The sequence below is a fragment of the Chamaea fasciata genome, unplaced genomic scaffold (genome assembly GCF_029207755.1).
Source record: "Chamaea fasciata isolate MVZ Bird 193981 ecotype frontalis unplaced genomic scaffold, bChaFas1.0.hap1 SCAF_15, whole genome shotgun sequence".
NCBI lineage: Eukaryota > Metazoa > Chordata > Aves > Passeriformes > Sylviidae > Chamaea > Chamaea fasciata.
This window is the reverse complement of record NW_027094100.1, coordinates 8,345,568-8,369,017: the sequence shown is the minus strand read 5'-3', so window position 1 is coordinate 8,369,017 and position 23,450 is coordinate 8,345,568. Positions and strand designations below refer to the sequence as shown.

At 46.0% G+C, this 23,450-nt stretch overlaps 1 protein-coding gene across 4 annotated transcripts; it reads right to left on the bottom strand.

Moving 5' to 3' along the window:
- Window positions 1-2,630: 2,630 nt before the first annotated feature.
- Window positions 2,631-22,431, bottom strand: MYOT (myotilin). 4 transcript variants are annotated; one of them, XM_066197191.1, is made up of 14 exons: window positions 22,369-22,431; window positions 21,685-21,826; window positions 21,014-21,037; window positions 20,330-20,449; window positions 19,487-19,733; window positions 12,711-13,313; window positions 10,872-11,022; window positions 8,849-8,950; window positions 6,823-6,872; window positions 6,124-6,256; window positions 4,853-5,060; window positions 4,206-4,371; window positions 3,590-3,723; window positions 2,631-3,216 (listed from the first exon to the last, which is right to left on the bottom strand). In XM_066197191.1, the coding sequence occupies exons 1-14, from the start codon at window positions 22,429-22,431 to the stop codon at window positions 3,044-3,046; spliced, it is 2,316 nt and encodes a 771-aa protein (XP_066053288.1). In that variant the 3' UTR covers window positions 2,631-3,043. The 4 variants fall into 4 exon arrangements, with proteins under 4 accessions (XP_066053288.1, XP_066053290.1, XP_066053292.1 ...); XM_066197193.1 differs by lacking the exons at window positions 12,711-13,313; window positions 19,487-19,733; window positions 20,330-20,449; ... (1 more) ...; window positions 21,685-21,826; window positions 22,369-22,431 and adding an exon at window positions 15,039-15,179 and having other exon boundaries at window positions 10,872-11,025; XM_066197195.1 differs by lacking the exons at window positions 12,711-13,313; window positions 19,487-19,733; window positions 20,330-20,449; ... (1 more) ...; window positions 21,685-21,826; window positions 22,369-22,431 and adding an exon at window positions 15,039-15,179.
- Window positions 22,432-23,450: the final 1,019 nt, after the last annotated feature.

Here is a 23,450-nt window from a genome sequence, read left to right as displayed (position 1 = left end):
CACAAGAATGATTCATGCAGCTCTGGCTCCTCTAGAGAGCCAGCTGTTCTGCCTGAGAAACATCAGCCTCTCCACACTCCCCTGCTTTGATTAAGTGAAGATATATCCTCCACTGCTGTACCAGCCCATAGATCCCAGTTCCACGGGGATAATGAAGAGGCTGAGGTGTATTTCCATCTCCCAGAAATGGAAAACAAAGCAGCTCAGCTTATGGAACTCAAACTGACGTAAACCTGAACTTTTATTTTGTAATCCTTGTTAGTTCTTGTGTTCTTCTGACCACTTAAGACAGACCTTGAAATAACACTTCTCTTTACATGAAGTACTCACGAGTTATGCAGCCTTAGCATATTCCCAGTGCCTTTATTTAGTTGATCAGTACCTTTAGTACCTCAGAACCAGCAATTACTTATTAATCTGCATTTCACTCAGCATGGGCCAGGCAGTTTATTACTTTAAAACCTTATTTCATTACCTTAAATGAAGTAACTCTGGTTTACATAGTTCATTGTTACTTAGGAATGTTCTCATGGTCCCTCATTGTGTTAAATCAGTCCTAAATGAAGTGTGTGAAGCAGAGTGTTTCCAGAGTATTTTTGCCTAATTCCAGTTTATAAATATGTGATTTAAATTCAGGCCTCCTATAATTGATTTCTCCAGAGATGATAGAGGAGATAGGAACACTCACATGTGCTTCTGCTCAACTGGGCTTGCTTTTTCCAGTTCTTCCTGTCTCTCTGCTATGGATTTCCCATGCCAAATACCGATCACTAATGTTGGCACAAAAACAAATCCATGGTTTATCTCAATGTAAACAAGAGAAAAGCTCAGCTAATTGCACTCATGGCTGTTACTGACTGCAGAATCGTGGCACTTTCAGAAACATTTCTGTGCTCAGGCAGGATTACTTGCTCAGATTGATTCCTTAGGGTGAAGTCAGACCTGTCTTCAGCTCAATACTGACATTTGCCGTAAACATGCTAAAAAAGTGTGGAATTACAGGTAGATGGATCCAGTGGTGTTGCCTCCTTTCAGCTGGTGGACCTGGGCTACTCCCAACAGCAAATTCTTCTAGTAAATATGGCTGTTGTTGTTTGGGAGGCTTAATGTTGTGTTCTGATAGCATTTGTCCCAGCAGAGTCCATCCAACAGGGATCCCTTTGCAATCAACGAAAATAGTTTTTATTGAAGACTTTTTCCAGTTCAAGCCCTGTATTGGGTATATGATGCAGCAATTAGCCGGCCTATCATTTTCCTAGGCTGATTATTCAGGAGTATCAGTATTTTTTGTAGCCAGAATTTCTCCAGAAGCATTTGAAGAGTTGGTTGCCTTTCTTCAGCTGAAAGCACAACAGTTGGCACATGGTTTTCAGGGGAAGCACGAGGTGAGGGAGCTTCTTCACTAGTTTCTCTACAAGAACACATACTGACAAGGAAAGCCTTGCCCTGCAGAAATCAGCTCCCAGAACTGCTCCTGTCACCCTCAGAAGGGGAAGGCTCCAGGCAGAGGAGCCTGTATCAGAACACTGAACATCACCAGGGAGAAGGGGCAAGGAAGGGACATTCACAGGCTGAATTTAGAGGGTGACAACAGCTTCTAACCTTGCTCTGCCATTTCCAGTTGTCACAAAGTGGTGCTGCTGGGAATTGAGAGGCATTTCCACTGCAGGGATGTTTTTGGGTGGATGATGTGTGGAGTAAGGAGTGAGTACCGAATGAGGTACACCTGATACAGTGATTGCTGGTAAATGTGGGAGTCACCTCAGTTACTCCATGACTTGTGTGTAAAGGCATCTGCCAGAGAAATGATGAAGACTTTCCAACCTTCCACTGGAGCCTGTGGGCAAACTGGGTACTGCTTTGCATGTGATCAACTCCATCTCCAAATGTGCAACAGCAGAGTTATCTCAGAGTATTTCATCACTTGGGCAGCCCAGAGGTGGTAGAGCTGCAGGATTTTTGGGGAAATTTAATAGCCAGTGTTATGCAGTTCAGATTTGGGGGGTTATTTAATGGTACAGCAATGCAGGGTGAAACTGAGGCCTCCTTTTTTCTGTTCTGCAAGATGCTTGAGAGGTTTGCTGACTGTGCACCTAGATGAGGAGCTCAGGCTACATCAGCCCCCACAGATTTTCTTGTAGTAAGTACAGTTGAAAGGTCTCCAATGTTGGTTTGCTGGAGTTCAGCAAAATCCTATTCCATGGTATTTAATACTGTTTTGAGCAAGGTGTCTGTGAACAGCAGCACACAAACCACTTGGGTGACTCAAATCAACAGCTTGTTGAGAGTCAACAGCAAGATAAGTTGCAACCACTCCTTGATTAAAGGAGGGAAAACATGATAGCCCTAACGATTCATATTATAGAGGGCAGCTTTTGGGTCAAGTGTGCAAGGAGAATAAATATTGATGTTGCCTCACTGGCATGGTGTAGTGTTAATAGGGTGTCGGCATTTAGTTTATGCTAAATATTTTATATATGTCAGATGACAAATGACAGTGGGAACAGACAGGGGAGGGGACAAGTGGAAAGCTTAGGAGGGTAAGAATCCATCTTTCCCAGGCTGCAGCTGATGCCAGACTTTCAAAAGCTGCTTTTAACAGAACAAGCAAGGAAGAGTCAGAGCTGATGTTGGTTATTTAAAATTTTATTTGCCTATAATTTATTCTCATAAAAACACTCTAATCTATTTGGTTTAGTATTCAGACTTCTGATATTATCACGAGTGATATTAGAGAAGCAGTACAAACCAAGCTACCTTAGCATGTCACCAAGCACAGGTGGAACTAAGCCCACCCACACTTGTAAAAACTAATTAACCTGCTTTCTTAGGCTTTCTAGTTAAAATGCAATACTCAGTTAATGGTTATAGTCACCAAACCATATAAATAAAATCTAACATGGTAAAATGGGAACAGCTGAATGTGCAAGAGTCAAAGTAAAAATATTAAGTAGGTATTTTGCTAATTAGAGCAATCACCAGTTAACTGCATCTATGTTGTAACTGTCTCTTATGGGTGTGAGGTTTTCCTTTTCATTTCCAGTTAAAGTTCATCACTTTCATACAGTCCAGACTGCTCAGCCAAACGCTGAAACTCCCCTTCTGGTGAGAAAGCTTGTTTCACATCCAGTCCTCTTCCATTAAGTGCCAAATACTTGCTAAAAGTTGGTCGAACCCGTAACTGCTTTGGGGCTGGAAGTGGCTTATTTGCATGTGCTGGAACAGAGAGAAAAATCCTCTTTCAGTGCCTTCCCAGAGTGTGGAGACACCCATGGTAGAGAAACCCCATTGCTTTTTATCTGCAATATGAACCAGAAAGCCCTGGGAAGAATTTAGCAGACAAACCCATATCTCAGACACCAGAGATTTATATTCACCCTCTTGCTTGGTGTCAGGGAAACTGTGGTCTTTGAAAGTGCAAAAGGACACTCCACAGTGTCCCGTCCTAAACAAAAGAGCTTTTCCCAGGATAGTTACTTTTTGTCTAGGAAATAAATCCTCCCAGCAGTCTGAACTTCATGAGATTAATCTCGGGGGCCAGTTCTGAATATAAGATGCCCTTTCTGTGGCACTGGGACCTGGAACTTACTTGCAACCTCTAGCCTGGCGTGGCACGTGGCCACCCCTGCCCCGTTGACAGCAGACACGGTGTACCAGCCAGCATCCTTCTTGTTTGCATTATGGATCAGGAGGCAAATCCTTCCAGTATTGTCATGGAGCAAGCTGGAAAATGAAGGTGTTAGTGCCCAAGTGCTTTGAGGGGGAAGGAGAGAAAGCAGAGTCAGTTTGCATGCTGAGGAGCTGAGCAAGCCCCAGAACAATTCTTGCACTGCACACTGTTCAGACATGAACGCTGCATTTGTGTTAGAGCCACCAGAGACTCACATCTTGGCACCCTGCAGGTGGCATCAACGTGTATCCCCACACTGCCCCTTCCATTCCTAAAGCTGTGCTTCTCCATGGGCCCTCTACTGCTGCTGCACCCAGAGGAGCACCTGGGCACAGCTCTCTCCCTCTGTGCCCCCAAAGCAAGGCTCCCAGCACCGTGCCTGGCTGTGCCCCCTGCGTCACACAGGACGGGGCATATCCAGCTTTCCAGCCTGCTGCTCTTAGAGACCAGCCCATTTACATTTGATTCAGCAAATACTGGTTGTTGTTTTCTAACACACCAATGGCCAACTCATCAGAACTCATCAGTAGGATACCTTATTCGGTCTGTATTATATTGTACCATTTCGTTGTTTCTTTTCCAGTAAATTCGAGGTGTTGGGATGGCAGAGATCTGGCATTCCAGTCTGGCTGTGTCTCCTTCAAAAACCTTTTTGCTTTGTGGCTTGAAAATGAAAGTTGGAGGCATGTGATGTTCTTTTGCTAAATTAAAGAGGAGAGATAAGGAGGAGTTACTGGAAGTGTGGAATGCTCATGTCGTGCTGGTTTTTTAAGACTTCAGGAGGCTAAATTCAGGAGGACATGTGCTCCTCGTTGCATCTCCTGAGCCTGCAGGCAGTTCCCATGAGCATAAGGGTGTAGTAAACACAGTCCACTTTAGGAGAGTCAATTAACAGATGTTATCAATACAGGAAAATTAATAACATTAATTAAATTCAATTTTTGACATCTCATTATATCTGAATATCCTGATAGAAGTGGCTTGAAGAAATATGGCATTCTAGGTGTAGTTATTAAAATAGTCTTGGAACAGGTAAGTGGATTTTTACTGTTTGAGCCTGAATATGTGGAGTGCTACTTCTGCTTCTTATTAGTTTAATGTCCCAAACACAGGGAGGAAAGCAGTAGATTGCTGAGACCTTCCCTGTGTGGCCAGGGAATTATCGGCGCTCCCAGTTCTTACCAATTACTTCCACTTTTACTGTGAAAGAGGCTTCTCCTGCACGGTTGACAGCCACACATTCGTATGTCCCTGCATCAGTGGATTTGACTGCTTCAAAAATAAATGAGTGGAACCCCTTTTCTGACACTATCATTTTATGGAACTGATCCTGATGAACCATCCTTCCATTCTGGTACCACATCACATCTGGAGTCGGGAGCCCACTAACCTGTGAGGGAGAGAAGTGAAGAGTTAAATAACTTTAAGATAATAAAATCCCTCCAATACTGCAGGGAGTTTGATGCTGATAGGTGATCAAACCATGTTTCTACTGCAAAATTGCATAGTATTGCCTAGTTTTGAATATTAATGTGATGTTGCACAGAAAGGCTCATGGAGTGCTGTGGAAAGATGAGCTGTAGCTACAAGACAGTAGCTGCTGTTCCTGCAACCCCCTGTTGTTCCTTTCTTGTAGGTGGCTTTGATCAGGCCCAAGATGCTCATTGTGGGTTCAGCCTTTTGTTCCCACAGCTATCACTGCAGCAGTGCTGACACCCATAACTGACATGGGCTGTAAATAAGCTGTCCTGCAGGAATGCTCCAGCTTCTCTGTGACATTCAGAAGTTTAGGCAACTTGGAGGAAGATGTCTAAAGGCCATGTGTAAGTCTGGTCAGAGTTTACTGGAGCAAAGAGACTGGCAGTCATCAGGAAGACCCCAGCCTGTGAGGGAGAGCAGGGTCTTCTCTTACCCCAGGGCTGGTACAGCTGCCATGAAGTTTTTGGCCATTCTTGAGTTTTGTTTCTATTGAGGGCATTTCCTTGCTTCTCTGCTCCAGCCAGAGTACAGTTACCTCAGGGAAGACTCATGAAGGGAGATGAATCCTACACAGACCTCACTGGACATGTGTCCAGTGAAGCAGAGGAGTCCCTTTGCAAAGCACAAGGTTCCCTGCCAAAAAGCCTTTTTTAAACAGGGCATTAATATTCCTTCTTCCCAAGGAGGTCTAGAGACATTCTGTAGTGGTGTATATTTACCACTAGCTTTAATCATAACCTTATGCAGCTAGTTCCACTTATATTTTCCAAGGGAAAATGCTGAAATATTTAGCCATCTCCTTTCCCTTGGTTTCCATTGCCTGGGGAGACCCTGAACCATCTGCCTTTAGTGCTCTGGCTTATTAAAGTGCAAAGGCACTGCAGAGACCTCTGTCCATGCCCCACACCCCAAGAGGGAATGGAATGGGCAGGGAGAGGTTGGCAGTGGAATGGGAAGGGAGAGGTTGGCATTACTTTGAAGTCGAGCCTGCAGAACCGCCCCTCCTCAATCACAACATCTTCAGGCACTTGTGTAAAACGTGGCTGGAAAAACTTTTCCTGGATCGAGTCATGTCCACGATCGTCGCCTCTTGAGGACGGTCTGCTCCTGAAAATGGGACAAGAAGAGTTAATTGTGGAAAAGCTACTGTAGCACAAGTGACATCAAAGCTCTGAATGCAGCTGGAATCCCTTAACACGTTTAGGAATCCAACACTACAGCTCTGATTGGATTTTCAGCTGTAAGTCATAACTTTTGATCAGCCACTTCTCTTGCTTGAGTTGTTCAATTCAACACAGAAGCATGACCTTCATTATGGCCTAATATCCAAAAGAACTGACAGGAGAAATAAATAGCTGCGTTTCGTTTTCATAATCTATATTCATTAAAATAATTTATATTTCTTTGACTAGAAATTAATCTTCTAGAATACAAAGAATATTTTCCTAAGGTGCATGGAGTTTTTAAACCTGTAATGCTATGCTTAGAATTCACTGGATTACGATCACAGGCATCATCACCCATCCACAAATGGTAGCATTTTAGTCTAAAGGGGGTGAATTTAGTGATTACCACTTTAGCAAAAGTGATTAGTAGTGAGATGAATCCAATGTTGTCTAGCAATGTTTGAAATAAGATCTTGAAGAATAGCACAGCACAAGTTTTTGCTTTACCTTACATGTGTTGTAGGAACCTGCAGCCTGACGTTTTCTGCATTCTGGTGCTTGGGAAGAGAAAGAGGAGAGGTGAATTCACTCAGAAAGATTTGTCTGTAGACTGAATGAGAAGCCATTTTGAGTTCATATCCTGACTGCTGCTTAAAACTGAAATGAATCTACTTCAGAAGTCATTGGGACATGAGGTAGAGGACCTTGCACGAGGACCTGACACAGTCTGTGTTAACCATAGGCTTTGCCACGGCAGAACGTCTCACTGCTGCCCAGGTGATGGGTGCAGCAGCTTTGTCTGGCACACAAAGTTTACTGCCAGCCCATAACCTTTGTTAGAGAGGAGCAGGGCTCCTGGCAATATCTAAACTGAGAGCTGAGTACAGAGTGTCCTTCCCCACAGCAGGAATAGAAGTGGAATCGCTGGCAAGGGCCTTGTATTGTGCCCACTTAAATATGGTACCAGCAGTGATGGACACATGCTGAGCTGGAAAATACTTTTCTTTCTAGATCACAGCACCAGCTAAGCTCGCTGACAACTCTGCAATCACATGACTAAATCTGCTAAAGCACCCAGGATTGATTCCTCTTAGGAGCTTGGATGTTTGGAAAATGCAACAGAGTTTGGTGCCAGTGACTTGTTTTAGCACTGGAGTCAGAGCAAACGCTGCCTGAAAATTTCTGGAGTGTTTGCATTGAGCCATTCCAGTGTTTGGTTCTTTGCTCTGCAGCCCAGTCCTGTGGGACATTTAAGCCTGGGTTTAAACTTCAAGCAGGGAGGCAGTTTTAAGTTCAGGGGAAATATTACATGAATGAGGGGTTTGCTGGGCTGAGTCCAATGTGGAATCCAAAGGCAATTGCCTGTATCTGCTCATTTGCACAAGTTCTGCACAGTTATTACTTGTCCTGTCAAATGATGCTGTAGTGATGAAGTTGCTGATGATTCTAATGACCTGTTACATGGACTGAGTTACGTTCCTGAGGAAACAGGAGGTTGAATGAATCAGTGACTACAGTATTTAAAAATAAGGCTGAACAATGGGAGTAAGATGTCCCAAACATAAGACAATCTCTGCTTCCAATGTTCTTTTTTTAAAGCAGCATTTCACACATGCTGAAAAGTTGTCAGTCATCCTGTTTTGACTGAATATTTCCTTGTTCTCTGCAAAAGATGAGGCTTCCCTTGCTGTCTGACATTAAATTTTTTTCCCTTCTTTGCTGCTCTTGCCAGGTTGTGGAGAAATAGCTCAAACTGTGTATTCCTCCTTTGCTGTGGTCTGAAGTGTCTGTTCCATGCAGGAGTTCTGCTGAGGGCACTTTGACAGGTGTGAGCCTGCTCCTGCCTCTCTGCTGCCTGCAGCAGGAGGGGTGTTTCCTCTCCTGCACAGGTACCCAGTGCCAAACCAGATGTTCCCACTAACTCTGAGCACAGAAATGCCAAAGAGAACTTCTAACTGGCCTGAATAACCAACAAATGATGCAAGTCTCCAACTAAACACTTTGGAAAATGCCAGTAGTGACAGATTCTTGTCCATCAGCAGGTGGGCTGCTGAAATAGCTGCTTTGCCTTCTCTTAATGGTTGCAGCCCCCTGGAAGGGCTGAAACCCAACCAATCCCAGCCCAAGGCCATGACCTCTTGAAGCCAATGTCACTTATTCTGAACAGAGACAGGTGTAAACCTTGTTGTCCTGGCCAAGCCTGCACTCAGGCTGTTGGGAGTGGGTACCTGGCTCCCTCATGGTGCTGCTCCCTGCCTGTCACAGGCACTGGGTACTGTGCTGTGCAGCAGCTGTTGTAATTCCTCCCTGGAGAGGTCATTCCTACAGATCAGGCACAGCAAGGGAATGGTGCTTCAACTTTCCCCCTTGGCCATCACCCTGTGAAAGCACCCAACCCCAGCCACAGAGAGCTCTGAGAGCCATCCCCCCAGAGCAAATAAACCAAATAAACCCCATCTCTGCCCCACCCAGGCTCAAGCAGCCCACAGCACAATCACAGGAAATCCTTGCTGTAGAGACAGGCCCCAGTTACCTGTGCATTCTGCATGTTGTCCTCACCCTGTGTGTCCAGCACAGAGGCAGCATTCACTGGTCCGAGCAGCCTGCGAGCCATTCTCTCCTCATAAGTCAAGCGCTGAAAGCAGAGTGGAGAGCAATTCTACTCAGAAGTCCATTTACTATTTCAGATCAGCTTGTCAAGGGCACATTAACATGCCACAAATTCAGGATGTTGTCAATGGAAGCAGGAGCTGAGCAGAAGCCCCACGTCTGGCCCAAAGGGTTTGCAGTCTGTAATGCCAACTGAAGTCAGCCTCAATATATACAGCACTGAAATGCATAAAAGATTAAACTGCCTGTTCATCAAAGCCTCCCTAATGCCATCTGTGGCCTTCCACCCCTCCTCTTTCTCTGCTGGGATTATTTATGGGTAGCTGATGGCATCATCCTCAGAAGCCAGAGTAAGTCCCAGGGTACCTTTCTGTTAGGGCTGGGAAAACCTCCCAAATCATTCAGCTGCGGAGCTGGGGGCATGATGGATGCTCCCAAAAAAAGCAAGAGCCACACCATAAGCAGGCACGGCCAGAGAGGAGCACCACTGCCCCTGAAAGCCCTGGGGAGGTTTATGCCAGCGCATCTGCAGGGTGAAATGCTGTGAGCTGTCTGGGGAGGAGGCAAGGACACGTTTCAGGCATGACACAGTAAGTTCCTACAATCTGGATGTGGCACACAGGGATAAAAATGAGCAGAGCTAAATTCAAACTCTGTCAGTTGGGTTCCTTTAGAAAAGTATGTTACTGCCCTGGGCACCAGAACACCTGACACTTCGCTGCCTACACAGTTTAACTCATGTTTGGATTTTATGGCATGAGGACAAGCTCTGACTGAATTTCTACTCTGTACAGATACACATGTGTCTACTGCTGGGTGGGGAAAGGTTTGGGAGCCTTGTGGGACTTTTCTTTAGAAGAGAGCACAAGACCTTTAGCAGAACCTGTGAGAGCTGAATATCCCTGAGGTCCTTACGTGTGTATCAAGTGTGGCTGAGATTGGTCAGTTGGCTCAGACGCTGCTGGAGGACAAGGGGAGGAGGACACAGTGCTGATTGCATAAGCCTTATTTTTAGCCTGGCTTCCTATGGCAAGGAAAGCTGACTTGCTATGACAAGCTTTCTTACAGCACATAGGACATTCCTGCTTAGGGGCATATTCAGTCAGGGTTTTTTCCCCATTCAGTATTTAAAATTACATGCATGACACAAACCTGTTCTCACTGATGATCATGAAAATACTCCTTCCCACTTCAGGGGAAAGAAGATGGAAACTTTAAACACTGGCCTTCTACCAGTCTGCCTCCAGCCAGCAGAAAGGTTCCTACATTAGAAACCTGCCTGCTCTAGCTTGCTGCAGTGGGCTTCCCTACTAGTAGCAAATTTTTCTGCCAGATTTTGATTTCTTGGCAAAGGGGATTCCATTGTGACCCTCTGCAGAATAAATAAATAGGTACTGAGACTAAGAACACTACTTATAGGAGACAGGCTTTATGATAAAAGCTCATATAATTTCTTTCATTTATTGTTGTCCATATAAAAGGAAAAAATTTACCCCATTTGGTGGTGATCATATAAAAAGAAAAAATTTACCCTATTTGGTGGTGGTCCCTGGAATGAATTTTCAAATATTCCAATATTTCCGCAGGTTCTAATGATTTTGAGACGTTTATTAACCCCAGTGTTGAAAACCAGGTTGCAGTCATGTCTAGAGAACTGAGGCATTCTCCTTGGATTTTTAATTTTCTGTGGATGTGATGTTCAACAGGATACCCAGAAGGGAGTTCAAATTCATGCCACAGCTCTAAACATCTCCCTTTTTGTTTCACATTGAAAGAATATTCTGGTCGTAAAAGGCTTTTGCTCTTGTGGGATCTGTTGAGGTTCTGAGTAAAGGTCTTTGGGCAGTGCTGTTCCTGCATTTCCTTCTGCTTTTAGCTCAGTTTGGGGAAGTAGAAGCAGTCTCTGTCCCCCTGCTTGCACTACTGAGAGCTCTTTAATCTCTTACCTGGTTGCCGTTCTGGAGAAGGCTGTCTTTGCATCGGAGCTTCTTTTCCAAGTCCTGAATGAGGGCCTCTTTTGTTCCTCGAATCTCTTGGTCTGATGTCTTCTGCATAGAGTTGATGCTGGCTTGTTTGTTATACATGGGCTGCGAGTAACTACTAATGAAGGGAGAGAAAACAAAGTTATTCCCATAGGCCTGCTGGATTATTTGCTACAGCTTCACAGAATGCACAGGAAAATGTGAGCCTGCCTCCTAAAAACTGACCCAAACGGACCCACAAAGCATCTGGGAGGTGAACAGGCCAAGCTGGGTGATTGAGTATCAAAACCTTAGGGGGAAGAAGCATCATGATGCAGCCAAGTCACTGAGTGTCCTCCCACAACAGTCATTCAGCATCCCTACATCCTCACAGCCTGACCCTGCAATCCACGGGGTACAATCAGCTCCTGGAGCTGGGTACTACATCTGATTCTGACAGATGCTAGGAAAAGAGGAGCATCCATCAGAACAGGTTGCAAAGGTCTGCTGGAGGTCACAGCACTCTGTGCTGACAGGTTCTGACCTGCTTTGTGACTTCCCTGTGTTCAGAAATTATTTCTATTCCAAATCCTCTTCCTCCTGTTGCCTGGGAATTTGTTCTGCTGACCAGACTAGAGTAGAAGTGCTATAATTCCAGAATACTCCCAGCACTGCTTGGACTTAATAACTTAATGTGAGTTATAACTTTAAAACTTAAGTGATTTGCCCAGCAGGTGAATACATCTCATGTCCCTGTTTGCCCATAAGTAGCGTGATTGGGAGAATAATTCCTCATTTCACTACACGTTGCATTTAAGAGCAGTTTATATGAAAAGCACAGTGAGGCACCCAAGCCCTTTGTATGGAAACAAACAACCCCACACTACAAACACAAATCCCAGCAGGCACAAACTCCAGCTGTGTCCCAAACCCCCCACACCCCTGCAGGACTTCAGGAAACACTCCTCAGTTAACCCGCCCCATCTTACCTTTCCCCTTCCCTCAGTTCTGTGATTCAGAAAACAGACAGAAATATTCTGATTTCCGGAATGCAAACTGACACTTAAACCTGGATTTATATCCAAGTCAGCAGGACCCCCTGCCCCTATCAACTTTCCAATATCTCACTTTATGCAAATTCTACCCTGACTTTCCCCAGGACCTCCAGCTGATATTGGCAGGAATACAAGTTGGTGAGAAGGCAAGGCCCAGCTCCCTTTGAGATCTCACTGACCTTGGAAGATATTTGGATTGCAGCCCAAAGGCAAAATGATATAATACACTTTCAGGAAAGAATTTAGTCTTTGGTATAAAGGGATAAAATTTTCAAGGGACTGCCTTTCCTTTACATGTATGATTAATAAAAGGGGTATTGTAGGTGAGTTTAGATCCACATCACGATGTGGAACCTGAAAATATTGCTGAGGCTTGCTAGGACTCTCTAAGTTGTTTATGTGTGGGGAATACTACTGCCTTCCCCGTCTCCCTGTTCACAAGCCATGCTTTTTGGAAAGAAATTAACTTGAGATGGGTGCCTGTCCTCTGTTTTAAATAACCTCAAGAGACTTCTGTCAAATCAAACTGAACAATATGCAAACCAGCTCCAGAAAACTCACACAGCAGCCTGTGACACGCCCGCTGTGCAGTTTAATTCCCACACAAGGGCAGGCACTCAGCCTCCTGACCCGACCACCAGCAGTCAGTGGGGGCTGCGCCATCGGCTGGGCCAGGCTGGTGCTTTACCAGGGCATTGGGTTTGGGATGGGCAGTGCTGGGGACAGGCCAGAGGGAAGCAGGGCAGGTTAGCAGGCTGTGTATACTTACTGAGGTTCCATGGGAGAAGGAGCTGGGCTGTTATAGCCGGGCTGCGAGGGGAGCACTGAGCACAGGAAGGCTGCGGGGGATTGGTTAGGCATGGGTAGAAGCCTCTGCCCAGATGATGAGCTAGCAGGAGACTGTGCAGATGCAGGTGTGATGGGATATGTGGATTCCTTAGGGGCACTACAGGAAGGTGAGGAGAGCGTGATTGAAGAGCTCAGCGATGACGAGGAGGAGAATTTCTGCCCGCTGGGGTTACGAGGCTGTATGAGGATGGAGGACTGTTTGATTTCTCTGCTTGACTCTGTGGAGGCTGCAGATCCTGGAGGCTGCTGTTGCCCTTGACACACATTCTTAGACTGGATAAAGTGTTTTGGACGTTCGTAGTTAAACATGGTTGGTTGGCACATAGAGGAAACGGATGGGAGATTAGGGACACTCATAGGAGAGGTTTCACGGCTGTCCTGGGTTTTTGTTGGTGATAATTGGCTTTGGATAGGTGGCTGGTAAAAGCTAGGTGGTAGGCCACAAAAGTTTTCTTGGCTGGGCTCCTGGATAGAATGGAACCCTTGCCTTGCAGAATAGAGGCTTTCTTGGAGTGGATTTTCCCTTAAGGAAGACAATACAGATAAAATAAATCGTACGTCACAAGCTGAATCACAAAAATACTGTGTTCTGAGCAGTCATTAGCAATCCAAACACTATGGAATTAAAGTTCAACTAAATTAAAGCTTGAACTTAAAATAAAGTTATTAAGGATTTGTTAGAACTGTCCCACAACTGGATGAACATTTTGGGTTACAATAACAACCACGAAGTCTGTCTGGATCAGCAATGAACACCATGCTTGTCTCGTATGTCGGAGCCCAGTAAATTCTAAAGGAAATAGCAATTGGTTAACCACCTGCCTAAGTCTACAGATAAACAGATACTACTGCTAAGTCAGGTAATTTCCCATGTATCCTCTTAACTAAAGATCCCTGGATCCTGCTGTTTTGTGCCCTGTCAAAATGCTAAATGTACTATTTCCCAGAACCAGCTATCCGTGCCAAGAAATTCCTCGTACCATAGGCGAGCACAAAAGTTTCACTTTCTTTTAAGTCTAAAACTAAACTTTTGAAACCAAATCTCCTGATTTTTTTCTTTAATGGGTTTTGAATTCAGAGCTTCTAATATCCAGCTGAGAATTGGGATTAGAATGCCAAGGACTGTGTGTCTCTGTTCGAGGTGATTTCCTGAGATTTGCTATTAAAGCTGCTAATTGCTGGAATCATATGAGCTGCAAGATAGGGTAGGGCAAGCTGAGCTGCACAGAGTCCTGCATTTATTTTGCAGGTGTTCGATATCCAAACCTGGGCTTTCCATTAACTCAAGACCCGGGAAAGTTTCACTGAGCAAGCTTTTTTAAATGGACAAGTGACTTCATCTCCAGGATAAATAAATAATCCCCCAAAATAAACATAAAGCCACTAATAAAAAATAAAAATTAAAAAAAAAAAAAAAAAGAGAGAGAGAGAGAATATAAATCCCCACAGTTACATGTGCTGGAAAATATTGTAATCTCGCCCCACTGAGATCAGCTGTTTGGCTGCTATATATACCCAGTATATTGTATTCCTGTCGTTGGAGAGCCTGGAGAAGGGCTCCACGAGGTCATAAATTCCCATGGGGGGAGATAACTGGAAATGTTGCTCTGATATTAAAGACTTAAGGTTTTCATTTCCTAAAGGTAATAGTCAATATTAGTTGTGAATTAGATGTAAGTAAACAGAGACCTTATAGTAAAAATTCCCTAACTTTTCACTTGTCATACTCTTGGAATTTGAAGCTGGCTCAAACTTTTGGAGCGTGTCTACACTACGTCCTCATTCACTGGTGCAGAAAACTCGTTAAGTCTTGTCCTTATCCCATTTTTCTATCACTACCTGTGCACGGATTTGTACACTCATTGTACCACCAGCTGTGGACAGCAAACCAGCGTTCGCGTTGTTTTCTAGAACACCGCACTTAGCCAAGCCCTGGTGCACAGCAAGGAATAAGCCACGTTTTCCTCAAATCACTCCACCTTGATTTGGGAGGAGAAAAGCAAATAAACCCGAAGAGACATTTGACCTTACAAGATGAAAGCGGTAAGTAACAACAGGGACAGTGTGCCTGTTGAAAACCAACCCCGTGTTTTCGGCTCTGTGGCCGCCCACGTTCCCTTTGACACCGCCGCGCCCCAAAGGTACGGCTTCCCCTCAGCATTCCCGGTGCTGCGGCCCCTCACGCCGCCTCCCTAGCCAGCCTCCGAGGGAAAAGTGACGGGGAAAAAAACCCGAACAGGCACCTTACCTACAGCCTAGGAGCTGTCAGCCGGGCCGTGGCCGGTATTTTGGGAAGGGACGGTCATTCACTGGCCCGGGCTGTCATAGCCGCCCTCTGCGCGGCGGTACGAGACCGGAGGCTTTAATGTGCTGCCAGCGGTGACACCGCGGGACCTGCGTGTCCCCGGCCCCCGCCGCTGTCACAATAAGAGTCTCCGCAGCCCGGGCACCGTGTGAGGGCCGGCTCTTGGGCAGGTGCCCGCGGGCAGCGCTGGCACCGCCCGGCGCTCCGAGCCGCCGCTCCCGCGGCCGCTGCTGCTCGGGCCGCCCGTCCCGGCTCTGCCCCGGTCTCTATCCCGGGCTCTGTTCCGGCTCTGTCCCGGGCTCTGTCCCGGCTCTGCCCCGGTCTCTATCCCGGGCTCTGTCCCGGCTCTGTCCCGGGCTCTGTCCCGGCTCTGTCCCGGGCTCTGCCCCGGCTCTGTCCCGGGCTCTGTCCCGGCTCTGTCCCGGGCTCTGTCCCGGCTCTGTCCCGGGCTCTGCCCCGGCTCTGTCCCGGGCTCTGTCCCGGCTCTGTCCCGGGCTCTGTCCCGGGCTCTGTCCCAGCTCTGCCCCGGTCTCTGCCCCGGGCTCTGTCCCGGCTCTGCCCCGGTCTCTGCCCCGGGCTCTGCCCCGGCTCTGTCCCGGGCTCTGTCCCGGCTCTGTCCCGGGCTCTGTCCCTGTCCCGGATCACCGGGGTGGCGGCGGGCACAGCCCCGGCCCCGCTGGCCCCGTCCCTCCCCGCGGCTCAGCGCTGTCGCTCCCCGGAGCCTCCCCGGCTCGGCGGAACTGGGGGAACTGAAGAAGTCGCCAGCTTTTGAACAGAAAAGCAGGTGTTCTGCCCGTAGCACCGCCAGGGAGCAGCGAGAAAGGACCGCTGCAATATGCTTGAACATCCCCAAATCCTAAATCGGGACTTAGTTATCCCAAGGAACTTCTTGCCCAGAGAAGCCGTGACTGACGCATCCCTGCTGCTCAAGGCTGCGTTGGATGGGGCCCTGAGCAACCTGGTCCAGCGAAAGGTGTTTCCTGCCTATGGCAGAAAAAAAGGGTCACCTTTGAGCTCCTTTCCAGCCCAAACCATTCTATAGTTCTAAATTCCTTGTTTAACTCATTCAACTAATTGTTTGTAGCGAATTGCCTCTGTAGTGATAAAACTCTGCTACTGATTTTAAGGCTGTGCACTTAAAGGCAGCAGATACTGGAGAGCCGGGTTCAAACAGCCGCAGACCCGAGCGAGCCCTCTCTCCGTGGCCGGGGCCACCTTCCCCGGCCCCGGGGCCACCCACACGCCGCTCCTGTGCGGGGCTCGGGCAGGAGCAGCGGCAGCGCTCGTGGATGTGTCTGAACAGTCATAAACTGAGTAACAAAGCTATTCTTGTGGAAAGAATACGATAAAAATATGGTAAATAGTAATATTTTGCTGCTTGAGTTTGTTATTACACCTATTTACACTGATTTTAAAAATTCAGCTGTGGTGTTTTCACCAGAACAGCAGCAGATCCTGCTGGCAGGTTAGGTGATTTGTACCCCTTGAATCACCAGCTTCAATGCCCAATTACATCTTAAATTAGCATTATAGTGTTTTAAATATCTTAATTATACTTTGGCAACCCTCGCCTATTGTTTAAAAACACCCTAAGCCCGAGAGTACCGCAGCTGGGCTGCGTGTGGGTTCTGAGCTGCCTCCCATCTCCCTTCTCTGTGCCCGTGAGTCTCTCAGCACAGCGATCCTCAAAGGTTAATCCACCTCCAGTGTTTGTATTTAAACATCGCCCCATCGTTCGTGAACTAAAACTACAGGGCAGGTGTTAATTGAGTGGTAATTTATATAAATTCCTCGCATGAAAGTGATTAAGGGAGGGAATTCGTCCCTCGTCGTCGGAGAGGTTATTTGGGTTTTACGTTAAAAAAAAAAAAAAAAAAAAGTAAAAAAATTAAAAAGAGGTGGTTTGCACAGAGAGACAAGTACTCGAAAACAATACGGATCATATCATTGCCCTGCAGGAAGCTGTGAGCACGGTAAAGGTTAGGCTCCGTGCTCAGACAGGCTCCCTGGCTTCCCACCAGCCTCAACTTAGCACTAAAGTTGGCTGCAAGGCATCAGTTTAAGGACAGTTTTATACACTTAAAAGACTGCACACAACCGGGACAGCTTGTGTGAAAGAGAAGGAACAGAAAAACGTGACATCCAGAAGGTAGGAAAAAGGTGAAAGGACTGGAAGCTGAACTGATGAAGGCAGAGGAATAAATCTCATCTCCTGTGCCAAGTAATTTAATAGTGCTGTGACCAGCACTGCGAGGTGTCAGAAATCAGCTTTTCTGTCCTGCTCCAGTCTGCTCTCTCAGAATGGTGTCCTGCTGTTTCTGATTGGGTTCTTTCCCCTCATTGCTTGAGTCATAGAGCAAAAAATGTCTAGAAAAAGAGTTAAGGATCTGTCGTTTATTAATTTTAAAATACTTAAAAGCTAGCTACCTAAAATACTTGGCAGTATATTAGCGCCTGAAGCCTCTTCTTTTGCTTGGATTGAGTTTCTTTGATGAAGTTAATAATCAAAAGTGGTTTTATTCTGCTTCCTCAAGGCTGTTGAGGACACTGTAAGCTGCAGGTGTAAAGGGCTCAGAAAGGAGTAGCTGACAGTGACAGTCTTGTTGAACTGCATTCTCCAGCTTTGTTGGAGTGCCCGTTGCTAGGCAATAATTGGGAGAATACGGGTACAAGAATTTCATTCATTTTTAGCTATTCCCAGTAATGGCTTTGTTCTGTCATCACTGCCTTTGTTGGTATTTGCCTTTGGTAATACATCTTCAACCACGTACACTACATGAGGGAATTATATGCTAAATCTGACTAACAAGATGTTATTTTACAGCCAACCATTAGCCATGATTGCTGAGTTTGAGGTAACAGCAACATTTACAATGCTGAGTCACATTCATAATGATGTTTCAAAGCACCTGGCAGTGTGACTGTGGGATTTAAAGGTATTTAAATTCTCATAGATGGGTATATATAGAAATTTTTATAGTTTCTCTCTGTGTTTTGAGATGTGTCCAAAGTCTAGACTAGTTAATGTTTTTTGTTTACATTTATTTATATTTATATACACACACATATGTAACCTACATTTTTTAAGGGCTATTACATAGCTGATTTTGGTGGCATGGAAAATCCCTTTATACATTAGGGTCTGCTTAGAATCCCAGCTGATTTCCCTGGAGTGAGCCTGGATTTCATAGAAGGGCTTGAAACGAAACTGAGAGCTTCCTCTTAATGATCTGCATGCTCATTATTGGAGCAAAACCATTTTTACTCAGTGATTTAGCAAAAAGGTAACTCTCCTGCATGGAGACATCTATATTGAAAAATGATCTCTCCCATAGTAAAATTTAAAGGAGGGTGTTCAGAATTGTTAAAATAACTGGTTAGGTAAAATGGCTGAGTACATCCAAAAATAATCTCTAAGTCAGGGAATGCTTTCTGTCAGGGACAGCCGTTTCCACAGTCTGTAACAGGATCACTGCAGCTGCAGGCTGGCACTCAGCTGGGAGGGCAGGCACGCGTCTGCCTCCACGTAGCTCACACTGTCACTGACAGGACTGAGGGAATCCTCTGCTGGGCTTGGATGGCTGAGCTGTCACCATCCAGGGTCATTATTATGTCTATGAATCCTTGAGAAACCTCCAGAAATGGGGATGACATCACCAATCTATGCATTCTGACCTGTTCTGTTTCTCTGGAGCAATCAAACAGGATAACTGATAATGCAATAAGCAACCCGAGAGCTGCATTTGGAATGGAAATTGGATCAAGTCTTGTCATAAAATGGAATGCTTTATTACTGGGGGAGAATCTCCATCTCCTGAGTGTCCCTACCATGGCATGGGACAGTTTTCCTTCTATCCAGTGGGTCACTGGTTTAGTGCTTTTCCTCCACAGAGTGCTTTATAGGTCCTGTCTGCACCTTGCTTATGGATCTCGAGTTTTATTGCTGTCTTTCTGAATACGAAAGAGAAATACGAGGTGATGCCACTTGGCCAAGGCCACCAAGGAAGGTGGTGGCAACAAAATTGTATCTTGAGATTTCCCAGGTACTGTAATCTTTGCCTCATGCTCTGCTGTGGAGCCAAAGGTCTCCTAGAGCACAGCTGTTTGGGGTGATGCTTTTAAGTTACTTACAGACTGACACTCCTGCAAACGACATCAGGCACTTCCCTGCTGCTTTAGGTGGATACACACTGGTGAAATGGAGCTTGTGACCTGCCAGGTTGGTGCTGCACACTGTCATTGTCACCCAGGCAAGCAGCTCAGGCTACTGCATGTGCCTGATCCCTGTCCGGGTAAGGGGCACTGGGGTGTGCAGCTGGGAGCACTGGACAGTTCATGCCTCATGTGTTGTGAAAAGCTGACCCAGGGGTGTGATTTCCCCTCTGTCTTACCGCAGAGGCGAGGCCTGAGGTGAATTTTCATAAGCTCCATGGAAATCTTCAGCTTGGCTCCTGGAGTTCTTCTGCCCAAAGCCTGTGGCTGCTGCTCGGGTGCCCAGCCCTGGGCTCTCTGGGCTGTAGGATGGCACAGCAGCTGCCCCATGGTCCTGGCTCTTCCTGGGGAAGATGGGTTTCTTCATGGTGACCTGCACAGCTGGCCTGGGGGCAGCACCTCCAAAGCTTTCCAGCTCTTTAGCTCCTAGAAGTAGAATTGTCCCCACATCAGGTAGGAAGCAGTGGTGGCTCACCAGTACAGGACTGCAATAACAGGGGGTGGGAGACTGGAATGTCTGAGCAGGTGGATGAGGCTCATTCTGCTCTGCACAGACTGAAACCTGCACAGCTGCATGAGCCAAACCTGACTGCTGGCCAGGGCTGGTGAGCTCTGGGTACATGCCAGGTGCTGTTCTGCTTGCAGATGGCTTCCAGCACAAGCCAAACTGGTGTTTATACATAAACAAGGTATAGATACAGCCAATGTGTTGGGCCAAGCTGGAATCCCTGGACGGATGAAGCTCAGGGATGAGACTCCTCTGAGAGAGGGAACAGCATCTCCACATTGTCATCCTTTACCCAGGAAGAAGAGGAACCAAAAGCACAAACACAGAACACCTTGCATCCAGCTTCGAGAGGTACCCAAGCAGACTGCATTTTTTGGGCATTTCTCTTCTCTAGAGCCTACAAAATCGCTGGGGTCTGGCTTCTGCTTGGAAAATATCTGTGATTCTGCCTGATGTTGAGCAACTGCAAATTCTTTCGTGCTTAGTTGCTCAACACAGAATTCCATGTGCTTACCTGGGGAAACAGAGAGGTGTGCACTGGATGCTGCAGACCCAAATTCATTTTCAGCAACACATTTAAATATTCCAGAGTCTTCAGGAAAAGCTTCTGTAATAACCAGGGTGCAGACTTCCTCTGAAATAAGAGATTCAGGCATGATGTTGTACCACAGGAGGCAAATGTTAACCTGTAGGAACTGCTCTTTATAGGGCTCTTTACTTAGTGATGGGGATGGGCACTAATAAAGTGCAAAAAAGTGATGTACAGGGCATAGGAAGTCAAGGGCTTTAGAAGGAGCAAGATTAAAGAAGACTCCTCCTGTGACATTAATGAAACTAAGCACATTACTTGTGGTGGGTGTTTTGTTTGGTTGGTTTTAGGTGGTTTTGTTGTTTTGGGTTTTTTTGCTAAATTCTGTCTTTCCTTGCACAAGTTCAAAAGATTATAGGTCAGAACAGCTGATATGCTTTCTCTTAGCACAGAGTACTCTTCATTGGCTGAATGTAAAAGGATTGATATCTTTTTCTAAGGTAGTGGAAAAAATCAGGGCCTTTCAGGTGCTTGCAGCAAAATAAGAATTTGAATGGTCTTGGCCTGACTGACTTGTCTTCTGGCTACCTTTGGACATTATCATTTTATTTTGGATGAGGTGGGAAATACTGAGTGTGGTGAGGACTAACAAAAACTCAGTGTACTTACCAGGAACTGCTGATGAACAAGCCTCTGCTCAAGATAAGAGAGAAAATATTTAAATTATTATAATGTCAGAATGGGAAAAAAACCCCAAACCCTTCAGCCCTCATTCCCTTTCCCTTAACCTCAGCCGTCACCCTGGTTACAAGGGAACCGTCTCCCTTTCTGTCCATGACAAGGAGTAGCATCTGGATAGGGAAAGCTCAGGTGTGGCTGGGGAGCCCGGTGGTACAAACACCTCTCCACTGAGCTGATACACAAAGAGGTCCACTGAGGTTATACACAAAGAGCTCTACTGACTTTGGAGTTGGTTGTTGTGGTTTTGGCCCTCTGGAGCTCTGACCTCAATCCTGGGAGTATAAGAAATTGTTTGAAATGAGGCTATGCTTTCTTTTCCCCTGAGTACATCAGTAGTTCTAGGATATGGTGACAATGCCTCCATGGCCCAGCAGGGCTATCATTAACAGCCTGGAATATCCCCCAGTTGTGCCTGACCCACTCAGGCACTACCAGAGGAAGCGCAGACCGTGCAGCCGCCTGTGACTTCGGGTCATCTGATACTGTAAACTTAACTCTGCTTCTATGAACATCTCTTGATTTCTACAGCAGCCCTCACTCCTGTGTTATCCCTGTCCCAGTGAGCTGTCTGTACCCCAGACTGGTGCAGCCACACCTACTTTTCCGCAGGATTCGGAAATCGGCAGAATCCACAATCTGGTCATATTCCCTGTACCAGCGAACCTGCAGGGTGGGTGTCGAGTGGACGCGACACTCAAACACCACCAGCTGACCCTTGGTAGCTCTTATGTTTTGTAGACCCTGGAGGAGAAAATTTTTGTGTTAAATGCCTGATCTAAGTATTTCCCCACTGAAATATTTATTAGGAAATGATATACCCTTCACTGAGGAGGATGGTCTCGCCTGTATTTTCATTTTGCTTACAATAGTTTTCTGAATTCTAAATGCATTTGCAGTGGGTTGTGGGTAGAGGTTTTTTTCACCAGGAGACCAGTGCTCATTAGAGCCTTGCTTGTGCATTTAAATAAAGATATAAATGCAGGAAAAACATCTGTTCCACTGGATGCAATAATAAGGGTGGTTATAATGTGAGGTTTCCACTTCAGCCTCCTTTGCAGGAAATAAATGAGACGAATTCCTATAAGTGGTTCTGTCTGCCTGGATCGTTTACCAATTAAGATATTAGTTTGATAGCATCACTAACAAAGTATGCCGGCTTTTTTGAATTGTAAATGAACCAATGTTCCAGCCTAGAAATACCTTCTGATGGAAGAAAAAATTGCAAAATGTAATGCTGATAGTTGCAGGAAAGCTGTGTTGTTCAGACAACTTGTGCTCTTTACCTTTGTAAACACAGGTGTGGTTCCAAAGGCAGACCCAGCCAGGCTCAGCGAGGGACTCTGCATCTAGATGGCAAAGAAAAGAGATTTTTATAGATTGAATTTTTCACATGCAGAAACCTGGCTGTGTTGCTGGCACTTAACTTTGAAGGAGAAGAAGAGTGTTTTATCTGTTGCTCATGTTCTGGGCTAATGAATACCCCATGGAGAGTCTCCTCCACTCAGGGGCTTCAAGAGAAAACAACTCCCTGCCCTGCAGACACCAAATTAGTGGGAAGAGAAGGTGATAAGCAGTAAATGTTGATCAGAGCTTTAAGCCAATCATTTGCTCACATCTTGCAGCCTCTGTGTAAAAGATCAGAGTTGCTGGCAGTAGCTGCCCCCTTCCACAGAGATCCTGACCTGGTTTAGCTGATCCCAGGTCTGGCACTCCCTGGCTTGTGTCGTGTCTGTGGTTGCTACAGTGAGGCTGAACGTAGAGAAACGAGCAGGACTTTTCTACTCTGTCCTGACATCCTCTGTTAAAGCTCAGCTGTCACAGAAGTTCCAGTGAGGCCTCTGATGAAGCAAGAAAGGCACTTTTGAGATGAGCAAATATTTGCAGTGCAAGATATGTCCTTGTTCTATGGCAAAGTGTTGATGTGCACTCATCTTTGTCTCGTTTAGCTTTGGAACCATGTACCTTGCGTATAAATATGCAACTGAAGTGCTTGAGTTTGTTTTGCTGTGACACTGGCCTTTTTTATCACCTTATCTTTGAAATAACCCATGTTTTCATCTCTTTCCTCCCAGCCTGGGTTAATATGTGAATTTGTCTCTAAGTGTTCTGACTTCTCCAGCTCTTGGCCACATATGTGCTCTAAACCAGCTCTCTGTTCTGAAGTGAATCTTTGAAGCATAACTGTGGCAGCTCCTTGGGCATTTCCAGCCCTGTCACCTGCTCCATCAATTCTTGGCAATTCTGACTAGGAAATATTCCAAGCCAGAAAACCCTTTTCCAGAGCTTGGGGTCCAGACCTTGACATTCATGCTGACCCTTGCCTCTTAGACACTTGCTGAAGATGAGCCTGAGCTGATCCCTGCAA

Bases quoted from the DNA above. Each gene is read 5' to 3' on its own strand.
- MYOT (XM_066197191.1), bottom strand. From the start codon at position 22,431: ATGCAGAGTCCCTCGCTGAGCCTGGCTGGGTCTGCCTTTGGAACCACA. The intron at 21,827-22,368 runs GTAAAGAGCACA...TTTCTCCTCCAG, and splicing joins CCACACCTGTGTTTACAAAG to GGTCTACAAAACATAAGAGC. The intron at 3,724-4,205 runs GTATCCTACTGA...TTCATTTTCCAG, and splicing joins TATAATACAGACCGAATAAG to CTTGCTCCATGACAATACTG.